The following is a 13826-nucleotide window of genomic DNA, read 5'->3' on the forward strand; positions in this document are numbered from 1 at the left end:
TGGAGGCCTGGGGCTGGGGAGAGAGGAATACAAGGACATGGGACAGACTATAAAGAGATGGCACCATGGCACCATGCTCCCTGACCCTGGTGAGACAGAACCACGTGTGGCCCGGACATAGCTGGTGGAAACAAAAAAAACCATAGATAATTGCACTATTTTAGGGAATGGAACATGATTCAAGGCAGCTATTTTTTTTTAAACTCAGAAATAGTTGAGCCATGCATGGTAGTGCACATCTGTAACCCCTGTGCTATATAGGCAGATCTTATCCAAAAACATTAAATAAGGCTGGTGGGGGAGGGGTGTGACTTGATGGTAGTGTGCGGGTTTGGCATGCATGGGGTCCTGAATTTAATCCTGAGCACGAGAAATAAATACCTTACAGAATAAGGATCAAAGAAATAAAAACAGGGCTGGAGAGATGGCTCAGTGGTTAAGAGCACTTGCTCTAGCAGAGTGCTGGGGTGCCGTGCCAAGTATCCACAAGACACCTTGCAGTTCTAACTCCTGTTCTAAGGGATCCTCCGACATCATCTTCTGGTCTCGTGGTGCTCATGCATGCATGCAGGCAAAACGCCCACACAAATTAAAAAAAAAAAAACAAACAGCAAAATAAGACCCCTGCTACTCATGGCACACTCATTTAACCCCAGCACTTGGGAAGCAGAGGCAAGAGGATCTCTATGAGTTCAAGGCCAGCCTGGTCTACATAGCCAGTTCCAGGACAACCAAAGCTACATATGGGGACCTTGTCTAAAAACAAACAAACAAAAAACAAACAAATAAATAAAGTCCTATAAACACAGGATCTGCCTCTTGCTGCTTGGCTCCCGCACAATTTGAACAGCAAGGGTGGTTTGCAAATTTGCATATAAGACCACAAGAGAGACAATAGAAACGTATTTACAAGGCAGGCAGCTAGAACGGTCCCAAAGACGGGCAACCTCTCATTTCTAGCAAAAATTCCGAACTTCAAGAGTTGGTACAAGGGGCCTGACTGGTTCTTCCTCTCTGAAGGCGATCAGGCCGGCAGAGGAAGCTCTGCCACCAGGGGGCAGTGTGAGGCTCTCAGAATAAAGCCAGTTTACTGTAAGCTTGGCCCTGGAAGCAGCCTGTCAGGTGCTGAATAAAGACTCAGTGTTTGTGCACCCCCATCCCTCCCCCGTCTGCCTTTGACCCTATGTCTCCCCACTTGATAACTGGAACACACTGAGTATCTGGAACATATCCCTGGACAAATCTCTAAAACTAAGCCAGAAATGGAGCTGCTAGATGTAGGGGTGAGTACAGAGAGAGGAGTGGCTGGGGGCTCCATCCTGGGGTCCTAGGAAAAGCTGGTCTCTAAATTAAGTCTTAAAATATGAAAAGGCTTTAGGACAGGAAGAAGACAAATCCAGTTTTTATTGTTTATGTAGGGGGGGGGACCTTATGTGACCTAGGGTGGTTTTTTTTTGTTGTTGTTGTTGTTATTGTTTTTAAGATGTATTTATTTATTATGTATACAGTGTTCTGCCTGCATGTATGCCTGCAGGCCAGAAGAGGGCACCAGATCTCATTACGGATGGTTGTCAGCCACCATGTGGTTGCTGGGAAATGAACTCAGGACCTCTGGAAGAGCAATCAGTGCTCTTAACCTCTGAGTCATCTCTCCAGCCCCCCTAGGGTGGTCTTGAAACCAATCCTCTGGCTTTTAACTCTCAAATCTTGAGATTACAGGTGTGGTTCATCCGTCTGTGCTCTGGTGCCAATCGTGGTTCTGAGCCTGGCAGTAAGAGGAAAGAGCTGTTTTAGGGGATTCTGGGGGTGCAGGACAAACCTTGGGAACGGCCCTGCACCAGCCATGCAGCAGTTGTTGATTCTGCAGTCAGCTGCACTCCTGCCCTGGAGGGCTGACAGTCCACGGTGGACATCAGAACAGCAGCGTTTTCTTAGGAGCTAGAAAGCTTCCTAACAGAGGTTCTGGATCCATCTGAGGAACTGCAGAAAACCAGTGCTCACTGTAGCTATGCTGGGGTAGCCCTGGGATCAAGGACCTCCTGGCCTAGCAGACAGGGGCTTCTCTAAGTGAGTCAGGCCTCCCAGCATCCTCTGGAGAAAATTTCGATGCAGCAGGAGATCCTTGAGTTAAGAGGCAGCAGAGGGGAAGACCACAGGCCATACCCACCCTCGTAGCCAACATGGGAAAGAGAACTAGGGTAGAGGAGGACAGTCGCTATTCACGGAGAAGCAAACAGGGTCCCGGAGCAGCTTCAGGCTTTGGGCACAGGGCAGGAACCGTGCCCAGAAGCCTCACAGCAAGGAACTAGACAGGGCAGTGAGCATTTCTGCGCCGTTCAAAGGAAAATGTTCTGGGAGGCCTGGTGGTGCAGGCCTGTAATCTCACCTACCTGGGAGGCTGAGGAAGAAGATCACAAGTTCAAGGCCTGTCCAGGCTACAGAGTGAGTTGAAGGATAGCCTGGTCACCTTAGGACACCATGTCTCAAGCAAAAAAGTTAAAAAAAAAAAAAGTCTGGTGATATCTCAGTGGTATGTGTAAGACACTACATCAAATTCTCAGTATTGGCCGGGCGGTGGTGGTGCACGCCTTTAGTCCCAGCACTTGGGAAGCAGAGCCAGGCCAATATCGGTGAGCTCGAGGCCAGCCTGGTCTACAGAGTGAGTTCCAGGACCGGCACCAAAACTACACAGAGAAACCCTGTCTCAAAAAACAAAAAAATTCTCAGTATCACGACATAAAAAAAGTAGAAGGCATTAGGAAAGATGTTAATATTAACTTATGCAAATGTCCAAGTAACAGTCTCATTTTGAATGAGAAATGTGAGTTTGAGTTTTTTTTTTTTTTAAATTTGAGACAAGGTTTCTCTGTGCAACAGTCCTGGATGTCCTGGAACTCACTCTGTAGACTAGGCTAGGTTCCAACTCACAGAGATCTGCCTGCCTCTGCCTCCCAAGTGCTGGGATTAAAGGTGTATGTACCACCACCCTGCTGCTTTAAAAAAAAAAATGATTTCTTTTATGTGCACTAGTGTGAGGGTGTCAGATCCACTGGAACTGGAGTTACAGACAGCTGTAAGCTGCCATGTGGGTGCTGGGAATTGAACCAGGGTTCTCTGGAAGAGCAGCCAGTGCTCTTAACTGCTGGGCCATCTCTCCAGCCATGAGTTTGCTTTTGATGTTGAATTTTACGTTTCACCGGAACCAAGATGACTGGAGACATCTGATAATCCTCACAGTGGTTCTTCTCCATTCTTCCTTTACTCCAAATGCCAAACCCTGAGGGCCAAAAGGCAGAAGCAGCAAGGTCAGGAAGCAGGTCACCACTGCTGGCCATGGCAAACATGGCAGAATATGCACCTGTCTCTGTGGGGTCTCCTTGTCACGGCTGTGATGGGCTGGCGCAGGCTTCCCCTCTACTTGAAGAGGGCAACGGATCCTTAGTCTATGCTTTCTCCTCAAGAGATGGACAGTATATCCAGGGAGAACAGTGCCAGGGACTTCCATCCTGTACTCTCAGGGCACACACACAGATGCCTCTTCATCAGTTATTAGTTTTATTCAGGACTTTTATTAACACTAACCAAACATCACCAAATCACTTATTTTCACATTACAAAATTATATTTGCTGCAAATCCACACTTTTGTTCTGTAAGTATGAGTATGTGCAGTACACTCATTCAGATGCTCCACAGGGTCCGTCAGGGACCACGTGGTTTTTGTTGTTTGTTTTAAGATAAGGTCTTACTATGTAAGCTAGGCTGGCCTGAAACTCAGTTAAATCAGATTAGCTTCACGCTTGCAATCCTCCGGCCTCAGTCTCATGAGTGCTGAGATTATAGGTGTGCACCATGACCCCTAATTGGTGACCCCTTGTCAAAGCCCATAATGACAAGATTCAAGAGGTAAAATTATGCTTGGAAATTCTTCCCCTTCAGTCCTCAGCTTACAAACTTTTTAAGCTTTATTTTTATGTGCATGGTTGTTTTTGCCTACACGTATGTCTGTGCATCACATGTATGCAGTGCCCAGAGACCTGGGTTCTCTGGAAGAACAACAATGCTCCCCCTGCCCCAAGACAGGGTTCCTCTGTGTAGCCCCGGTTGACCTCGAACTCAGAGATCCACCCGCCTCTGCCTCCTGAGTGCTGGGACTAAAGGCAGGCACCACCTCGCCCAGCTGGCGTCTTAATGGATAAGCCATCTCTCCACTCCAGCTTGCAAGCTTCTGACCACGTCAAATGCTGTGATACAATACACAGCAGAGGTGCTCCAGGCTCTTCATGTAGGACAACAGCCAGGCAGCAGCTGCGGAGCAACCAAGTGGTACACCAGCGGATACCAGTCTACATGGAACTGTTTTGGTTGGCTGCTTCCTGCCATGTCACAGGTCAATGGGTCCATATGTCTACTGACTGCTCCCTTAGTCCTAGATACAATGTTCACAAATTCCATGCAATTTAAGAAAATGACTGAGCCTGCAAACAGCAATCATTTTGTCTGTAGTAATGTACCACATGACTGCACCCAATACCAACAGCACAATCAGAAATTGAGGTAATGAGGGAAGTCATACGAAACGCTTTTTTTGTTTGTTTTGTTTTGTTTGAGACAAGGTCTCTTGTAGCCAAAGCTAGCCTTGAACTCAGTATGTAACTAAGGATGACCTGCTCTACCTGTCTCCACTTTCCATGTGCTGGGGTTTGACACACACCAGGCCCAGGTAAGAATCTTTACACCAAAATATCTTTCCACTTCACATGTTTTCTGGCCTGATGTAAATACTGTGGGAAAGAACTCTAAGGCCTGCTTGACATTCATGCTTGACATAATAATTTTGCCACAAAAACCTGGAGAGCGACTGAGGAGCTAGCTACCGTGGAGGTAGTACATAGTTCTATAGAGAACTACATCCTGATTGGTGGCTTAAAAAACAAAACAAACAAACAAAACAACCCCAAAACCTAGTACAGTCTTTTGAGGTGGACAATTTTGTAGACTCAGTGAAAATGTGAGAAAGCAGGTATCTGTAGAAACTGCATTTATTCCTGTCAAGAGGAAGAACAGGCTTGTGGTTTGTGCTAACTTCTGTTTTATTTTTCCTTTACTTTTATTTTATGAGTGGTTTGTCTATATATGTCTATGTACTACATTGGTACAATGCCCACAGAGGCCAGAAAGGGCCTGGATCCCTGGGAACTGGATTTATAGATGATTGTGAGCTGCCATGTAGGTGCTGGGAATCGAACCCGGATCTTGTGGAAGAGCAGTTAGTGCTAAGCCTTCCCTCCAAACAACCCCTCCCTCCAGTATTTTTTAAGACAAGGTCTCATTATGTAGTCTTGGCTGGTCTGGAACAGGCTGGCCTCAAACTCACAGAGATCCACCTGCCTCTACCTTCTGAGTGCTGGGATTGAGGCGTGTCACTTGGTCAACTGTTTTGATATTTACAGTGGACAAGTGGATGAGGGTCTACAAAAACTTCCATCTCAGCAATTCTGATGTAAACTGAAAACCAGTTCAAGACACAAATATAGGGCTGAGGACATAGTTCAGCGGTAGAGAATTTGCCTAGCATGTATAGGGTCCTAGGTTCAATCCTCAGCATCTTTAAAAAAAATGAGTACAAACCTAAATTATTAAATATAAAATATTTAAGGAGACCAGAAAAGCTCTAGGAAATGACTCAGGAAATGAGTAAGAGAAACCTGAAAATGTGAAATCCAGAGTGCTCTAAAACAAAGTGCTCTGAAAAACTGGAAAAATAAAAGCAAGCAGCTGACAAAAATAGGAAAAACTGTGGGGCTGGAGAGACGGCTCAGCGGTTAGGAGCTTTGGCTGCTCTTGCAGAGACCCCGGTTCAATGCCCAGCACCCAGGTGGCAGCTCACAGACATAAGAAAAACTAAAATAGTAATTAAGTTCAATAATTACAATAGAGAAATTCTTAAAATGCAAACACCCACTGTTGTATCATAAATTATTTTTAAAATGAGCTGATTATTACCACGCAAAGTGGCACACCTGTGATCCGAACATGTGGGGTGTGGAAGCAAAAAGAGAGTCCAAGGCTAGCCCAAGCTACGTGAAACTGCTCTTGTCGCAAACAAAACCAAAGTACAAACTGATTTTCTGAGGTCCCCAAAGGCATATGGTTTATAGTAACAAAGTTATTTAGTTTAACGAACTGGCTTATAGTAAGTTCAATATTTGTTTTAAAAACAAATATTTAAATGCTGATAAAATATAACTTCTTATACAATGCCATCAAGTTTTGGCTTGTTTTTAACATCAAAAGCTAATAAATAATAGAAAATATTAATAAATACTAAGTAGAAACACTCAGTATCAGATAAGAATAAAAATATAAAGAGAATGCCACACGCCTTTTGGTAGAAAAGTCAGAAAAAAGGAGATATTAAATTTAAAGAACTGAGTATGCTGTGGGTAAAAGCTAAGAACTTTGCTTATGATGTAATCGTGACTAAGTATCGACCAGTCTTCTTGGGCTGGACCCCCAGGAAGGCCAGTGGGGGCCACACAAAACAAGAAATCTACTACCCAGTCAGGAACCTTGCAGGGCCCTGCACACACTGCCCAGTTAACTTAATCTGCTTCTGACAGGCGTCTGAGTCCCAGTGGCAATGCATGGGACTCATGCATCATGATGGCACAGCCTGGGAAAGTCCTGGGGGCCTCAGAGTTAATGCAAGAGGAAAGTGCTGAGCTTAATGCCTCTGAGCCTGGCACTTAGGAGGCTGAGGCAGGTCATGATTTTGAGGCCAACCTAGGCTACATAGGGAGTTTGTAGGTTAGCCTGGGCTACATAGGGAGTTCCAGACCAAATAGGTTACCTAGTAAGATCTTGCCAGAAACAACAATAACAAAAACCAAGATGGTGTTAAGTGAACACCAAAGTTGGGAGGGAGTACAGGCAGGGACCATGGGCTCAGAGCAGTGGGTGGGAGGGGCTACAACACTCCGAGGAGGTGAGCGGCAACAGCTCCCCAGTATGCTTCCCTCTAGAGTCAAGTCGACCTGCCCCAGAAGCCAGCATGGCGGGAGAACTGGTCCACTGTGCAGAGTCCACAGTTCTATTCAGGTTTACCAGATGGCCCAAAGGTTCAGAGGGCTCCTCCCTGCCCTGCCTCTTGTGCCACTGTGGTCTTGCTAGGAGCTGATGTGAATAGATGGAACAGGGAAGGATAAACCTCCCACAGCAAGAGTATCATCACAGAGACGAGCATTGGTGTGACACATGCTGACTGAGGCATGCCAGACACAGTCATGGGGGAACCAGGCAACTGTCCTTATGATCCAGACTTCTATGGCCCCAGCACAGCCATTTGGGCCACTGCTTTTTCTTTCTTCCTCTGTGGTGCCTAGACCCTCAGGACCAGCTGAGGGAGGTCACAGGGTAGGAGGGAGGTCATGGGGAAATGGAGCTTGCTGCAGTCCTCTCGGAGGTGGTACTTCCCTCGGCATCTACTGTGTGCCAGGCCAGTACAGGGCTCAAGGAGCACAGACATCCGGAGACCGGAAGGGAGAAGGGGGAGCACACAGAAAACACGGCATGTGACCAGCCATCGGGACAGCACAGGGGTCTGAAAGTCACACTGGTTTATCAAATGCTGTGTGAACAGGGAACCACAGGCCCCAGGAGAAGGCAGAAGGCTGAACTAAGACAAGCATGCCATGCTAGGGTTCGGGTGACCCTGGGCCTCAGTCACTACGGTGACAAGGAAAGGAAACACAGGAGTCACCATGACTACAGGAGTTCAAGGAGGCGGCAGGGGTGGACAGAGGAGGGCAACAGCCTCACTGCGCCCCGCCATCTCTGAGGAGAATCAGGAGAACCCTGGAAAGGGAGCTGACTGGCCAGGTTGGTCAAAGGAAGTCTCTCCAGAGGCCACCTTCAGGTGTGGACTTGCAGTGAGGTGCAGCAGGAGCTTCGGGCTCTGCAGAAACACAAAGACAAAAGACAGCTCTCCGGCCTTCATCCTTCAAGAAGCTGCAGAGCCCTGCACAATACTGCCCTCCCCATCCTATCCTGCAGCAGCAAATGCAGCTCAGAGAAGCCTCAGAGGGTCAGAGGCCTGAGGCGCTACAGAGCCAAAGAACCAGCAGGGGGCACCACAGACCCACATTTGGCAAGAGGATTCATTTGCCCTTTCCCTACAAAGGGCTGAGGCCCAGGGGCAGAGCAACGGAGCCCTGGACAATCTTGGGCACAGGACACCTCCACGCAGAGCCAGGACCCAGGGTGAGGGCAGACACTGGACAGCGTTGGGAGCATAAGAGCCCCTCGAGCTCAGAAGCAGGAGGGTTCAGGGGTCCTAGCCTAACAGGTCCAAGGCAGAGGGGCAGCCAATCCAAGCAGCAGCCAGGCTTGGCTGGTGACAGTGACGTCCCCACTGCGCACCAAGCCTGACTGCTTCATAGGGGTGGTGTCTCACTCACTCCCTGCCCCCTCAAGAGGCAGCTTGGCCTCCGCCCCATCACTCCATGATAGGGCTCAGTCACCATCAACGCAGACCCATCACTGGGTGTCAGGGTCTTGGAAGCCCCAGGCCTCCACAGCTGAGATGAGGAAGTTCTCAGAGCAGAGGGGCTGGTTGTTGAAGGTGTCGCAGTGTCCAGTGCGGCCGCGGTTCAGATCCCCGTCAATGTAGAGTGCTTGGCCACCTCCTCCCCCTGTGGGGTATAAAAGGAGACAGATGTCCTTCAGCTCTAACAACCACCCCATCCCTAGACACCCATCATCTCTGTCCCTGAAGGGCCTGTTAAACAGCAATCTCAGGACAGAGATCTTTGGACCACAAGCTTGCCTGGGCCTGGCTGGCCTGGCTCATGCTTGTTTGCTGCCCTCACCTCCCATCTTCAGCTGCCCTCCATCCCCCATGTCCTCCCCCAGACCGAAGGGAACAGGTGCCTACCAATGATGAGGCAGTCATTGCCCCCAGCCATGAACATGGATTCAGTCTTGGAGGGCAGGTTGAAGTGCCGGGCAGCCAGGAAAGGTGAGAGCCGATCAGCAGGGTCTGAAGAGACGGAGTGGCTGAGGAGGGAAGGAGCGGCTGCAGCCTCTGGGGACTTGAAGGATGCCGGCCTAGTCAGCTCTGGATGCTTGATGACCACCCACTCGTAACGCTGCACCTCTGGCTGCAGCTGGGGACGAACGGGTGGCAGTCAGAGTAGCTGGCATGTCAGGAAGGCACCTGACTGGGCCTTCCTGCTCCAAAGCTACAGCCCATCTCCATCCTGTGGGTGGAGAATCTGCTGTGAGGTGAGCCCCTAAGTGAGGGACTGTGGCAATGGCGCACGTTAGCAGATGAGGCCCTGCTAGCTCTTGGGGTGCTCATGGTCTACCCAGCAAAACCCAGAAGTAAAAAAAGAGCATGTTTTAGGATATTCGCTACAATGAAAATGAACCAAGGCTCTTGTGCTGGGGTGCCCAGGTCCATGGCCTGGTGGTTTCTGAAGCCCTCCAGACAGCCACTGTGATAGCCAGGGGTAGGACAATACCCTGGCCCAGGACAGATGCTAGACCTACTCTCAGTCTTGGAGGGCCAATTAAGTGCTCAGAATGTCTGAAGAGACAGGAATAGCTGGGGAAGGAAGGAGGAGGCAGAGGGACCCCACAGTCAGCCCAACTCACCCTAAAAACAAAGCACTCTCCGGTTCCAAAGAAGCTCAGTTTGCCTCCAAACTTATTTCTTTCGCTCCAGTCTGTTGACAGGTAAGCGCCACAAACCTAGGGAGGAAGGCTGGGGTGAGACTTTCTGGGGTGGCTTCCTGTCCTCAGCAGTGTCCTCTCTTCAGGTATGCTGAGTGACTGAGTCCCAGCTCCGGGGTGCCGTGTATTGCATTTTCCCACCACTGAGGGCCAAAGGCTGTGGGAGCGGACTGAGTTCAGGGAGGTGCACCCTCGGGTCGTTTTGTCTCCCCCGTGGCTCTCAAGCGTGAGAACAAGCTCCATGCTGGGACCATATCTCACACTCAGGTCTTGGCATCAGCCCTGGAAAGCAGGCTCCTCACCTCCTTTTGTGTGGTCTTGATGAGCAGGAGGGTGGGCTCGTGTCCTTCACACTGGAAATAGAACCTGGGGGCAGAGACCACACGCATGTCTTCCCTGGCACCTCCTCTTAGCACCGCCAACTGTTAGTCCCCAGGTCTAGGGCAGAGAGGCCTAGGCACTATGCTCTTTACCCTTCACCTCTGTCCACAGTAGCTAGGGACCTTGCCATGTCATTTTGGCCAGGCCAGGCTGCCCTGGTATGACAAAGGAGAGTCACAGTGCATTCCCCCTCAGGCGAATCTGAGTGCTGAAAGCAACAGGGAAGCAGGAACCAGAGAAACAGGAAAGCTCAGCCCTGGACATGTGAGGAAGGTGAGAGGCTTGCCACTGTGATGCTCAGGTGTCCCTGGGGGCTGGGAGAAGATGGGGGTGGGGGGAGAATGGGGATGAGGGGGGTTTCCTCTGTGTAGCCCTAGCTGTCCTGGAACTCACTTTGTAGACCAGGCTGGCTTTGAACTCAGAGGCTGCCTGCCTCTGCCTCCGAGATCTGGGATTAAAGGCGTGTGCCACCACCGCCTGTCGAGAAGTGACTCTTCACTAAGCTGAAATGCTTGTGTGGTTGCAGGCAGGGGACTTGGGGCTGGGGGAGGGTGGTCCAGAGTTTGTGAACTGTCACTTGAGATCTGACTACTAACTGGACCAACCGATCTAGCTTGGAGGGCAGTGCGTCCCTACTAGAGTACAGGCGCTTACACAGACAGTCAGAGCCCCAGAAAGGGTGCCCGGCCCAGGCTTGTGATGGACACAGTGGGTGGGGGTAGCAGGGAGGCCAGGGCCAGCTGTTCAGGTGACATCTCCCTAGTAATTCTGAGCTCCTAAGATGGGAACTTTGATTTCTGTATCTTTACGATGCCCACATAGTGCCCTCAAGGTGTGGTGCACACAGCAAGGACTTCCAGAGTCTCCGAAGCCTGGGAATGATGGAGGCCAGGAGAAGAGGCTCCTGAGTCTCAGGCCTCAGGATAAGGCAAGACCTTATCAGGATCTTAGGTTCAAAGGCTCACTTCCAGATACCCTATGACTTCGTGGAGTACCGGATGTGATCTCAAAGTCTTGGGGCGCCTCACCTGGTTAGGCTGTACCCGTGCTGCAGCGAGGAGAAGAGTAGGAGGGGCTGGCAGAGGGCAAAACGCTCGGGGATCCAGGACCAGATGTCTCTCATCTCCTTCACGCTGACGATCTCTGAGCGGAAGTTTTCTGCATGGACAGCCAAGTGCACAAACTGCCTGGAAAAGTGGGCAGGGGTGAGAGCCCTCAGTGACAGTCCTGACTGTACCCCTACCCTGAGGCACCACAGCTCCATGTGGTACACAGTCTGGAAAGGCTATCTCACCTACTCAGCCAGGTTTGCAGTCTGGCTCTAGGTGCCAGCTGGAAATGGGGTGAAATGGTTCCTAGAAGCCCCACCCCCCACCTGATAGATGGGACAGTGCCCAGCCCGGGGGTATGGGGGACAAAAGCCCTTTTCTTTAAGAAACCAGGACAAATGAAGCAAGCCTCCAGCAAGGAGGATGCAGAGCCAGCCAAGCACCAGCAGATCTCACAAGTGAGGCAGAAAGACGGACAGACAGACAGACAGATAGGGCCTGTATCAATCAGGCTAAAGCAGCAAGCAGAAGCCACCCAGGAGAGCCAGGTGGGCTTGGGAGACAGTGAGCAGCCAAGCCAGAGCTGGCTGAAGAGAGGCAGAGAGGCCAAGCTTCGTTCGAGGTGTGGTTTCAGACCTACCTTTTAGAAAGTGAGACACTGAGAGACAGGAGGAAGCAACGGACACGGAGAAGAAGAAAAATAAAACAGACAAGGTGAGGTTAGTGGTGGGCACCGATCCCAGGATGCCTTCCTTTGGGCCCAGGAGAAAGTGAACTCCACGCCAGCTGCCATGCCTACAGCCGTCTATAGTGTCCAACACCATGACTCTCCCAACCCTGTACCCAAGGACAGGGAGCCCACAATCAGCACTCAGAGGAATGCCAGTCATGAAGCTTGGAGCTAGAAGGGCAGAGCAGGAGCTGTTCTGATGTGACCTCCTAGGAGGCCAGCCTGGCAACGGCTGGACCTTCTGACCACCTGGCAGCACCCAGCTTCCTTGTCTTAAGGCCGTAACTGCAAAGCTTCCTGGTTTCTAGTGTCTTTCTGTCCACATGTGAGCAGGTAGACAGACAGAAGACTAGAAGCAGACCAACGGCTGGCAGGACAAGCTCATGCTCAGACCTCGGGGATGCATTCCACTAAAGCTCCCATTCCACAGATGCAATGTGCTTACCACACACCCCCGCCTCCACCCCCCACCCCAGAGGCATGAGCACGCATGCACATGATCCTGGGGCCCGCCTACCTCTTCTGTTTGACAGTAATGCCCTTCTGCTTTAGTGCTTTCTCATTGGCCATTTGCAAGAGCTGGATCTCCTTTCGGGAAAACAGGCGGATGGCAAAAGCCTTCTCTAGTAGTTTCTCAGGGGACACTGTCTTGGCAATGTCCTTGACAAATATGCGGATGTCCTGCTTTACATTGTCTGACTCGAGGGGCTGTCCTGCTCTCACCTTGTGGAAGAACTTGAGGATGGCCAGAGCGACGCGGTACAATACCTTGTAGCCTTCTACAAGGAAGACATCAAAAACACGAGCAAAGTAATTGAGGGGCAGCTCCCCAAACAGCCATCGCTGCCAGTCAGAGTAGACCTGCAGGACGTCCTCTGACACAGCCACCATCAGTTTGTGGGCCGCCTGGCAGTACTTGTTCACCAGGTCCCCAAATGTCATGCAGGAGGACTCGAAGGCCAGGAAGCTCTGGTCAATGAGCTTCTTGCTGGGGTCATTGCAAGCTAGGATGCGGCAGGCCTTTTCGAAACACTCGGCCTCGTCGATGCTGTAGTGCAGCAGCAGGGCCACCACGGCGGGCAGGGCGGGGCAGAAGGAGATGTCGGGGAACTGATTGGCGATACACAGGAGAATCTTGCGCACAGCCCCCTCACCCCGCGTGTTCAGGCAGTAGGTGGGCACCTGAGTGTTGTCCACAAACTCAGGCAAGGGCAAGCTGCTGCTGCTGTGCTTGCCCACAATCTTGCCCACGATATCGCTGTACACGCTGGCGTCAGGCGTGACGGTGCGGCAGGGGATGTCCCGGATCAGGCGCTGGTACACTTTGCCCCGCAGGGCGTGGCTCTGGGCCCAGTAGCCCTGCCGTGCCAGCTGCTTCAACTCCGGCAGCTCCGTGCAGTTCAGTTCCTTTGGCCCCAGGTCCTGGATGGATGCGTCCATCTTGTCCCTGTCCACAAAGCAGTTGTACCCTGGGGAGTCCATGGCGCCCGAGGTGCCTGAGAGGCAGTTCCCAGGCTGCCAGGAAGGGAACTAATGGCAGCTAGATCTTGCGGCCCCGTCCTTGGGGGCTTTCCGTCAGCCAGTCAGTCATCCCACACAGCCTGCAGGATGGAAAGCAGTTTCAGTACAAGCACTGGAAGTTCACATTTTAAAGAACTTGGCTTTGTTTTTATTTGTCTAAAAAGGACCAGGAAGATAAATAAGTGCTCTGAAAAGTCATCACTAACTCTGGAGAACAACTTCTTTTCACAGAATTTATTTGTTACCAGAACAGGCCATGGGTTCCGAGTAACGCAAAGCTAGGGACCGGTTCCCAGTAATGCTTTGAAAACCTGACTCTGTGGGCCCGAGAGATGGCTGCATGGTTAAGAGTGCTTACTTCTCTTCCAGAGGACCTGGGTTCAATTCCCAGCAACCGGTTCATTGAGTTTA

General features: G+C 50.7%; 1 protein-coding gene across 3 annotated transcripts; it reads right to left on the reverse strand.

Moving 5' to 3' along the window:
* Positions 1–5836: 5836 nt before the first annotated feature.
* On the reverse strand, positions 5837–13813 carry Tbc1d24 (TBC1 domain family member 24). 3 transcript variants are annotated; one of them, XM_028853881.1, is made up of 9 exons: positions 13774–13813; positions 12412–13495; positions 11805–11822; positions 11144–11302; positions 10037–10100; positions 9657–9752; positions 8935–9166; positions 8522–8692; positions 5837–7956 (listed from the first exon to the last, which is right to left on the reverse strand). In XM_028853881.1, exons 2-8 carry the CDS (start codon positions 13374–13376, stop codon positions 8538–8540), a joined length of 1689 nt encoding a protein of 562 aa, XP_028709714.1. In that variant the 5' UTR covers positions 13377–13495; positions 13774–13813; the 3' UTR covers positions 5837–7956; positions 8522–8537. The 3 variants fall into 3 exon arrangements, with proteins under 3 accessions (XP_028709714.1, XP_028709713.1, XP_028709715.1); XM_028853880.1 differs by having other exon boundaries at positions 5837–8692; XM_028853882.1 differs by lacking the exon at positions 11805–11822 and having other exon boundaries at positions 5837–8692.
* Between the last annotated feature and the right edge of the window lie 13 nt (positions 13814–13826).

This window comes from Peromyscus leucopus, chromosome 8b (genome assembly GCF_004664715.2).
Source record: "Peromyscus leucopus breed LL Stock chromosome 8b, UCI_PerLeu_2.1, whole genome shotgun sequence".
Lineage (NCBI taxonomy): Eukaryota > Metazoa > Chordata > Mammalia > Rodentia > Cricetidae > Peromyscus > Peromyscus leucopus.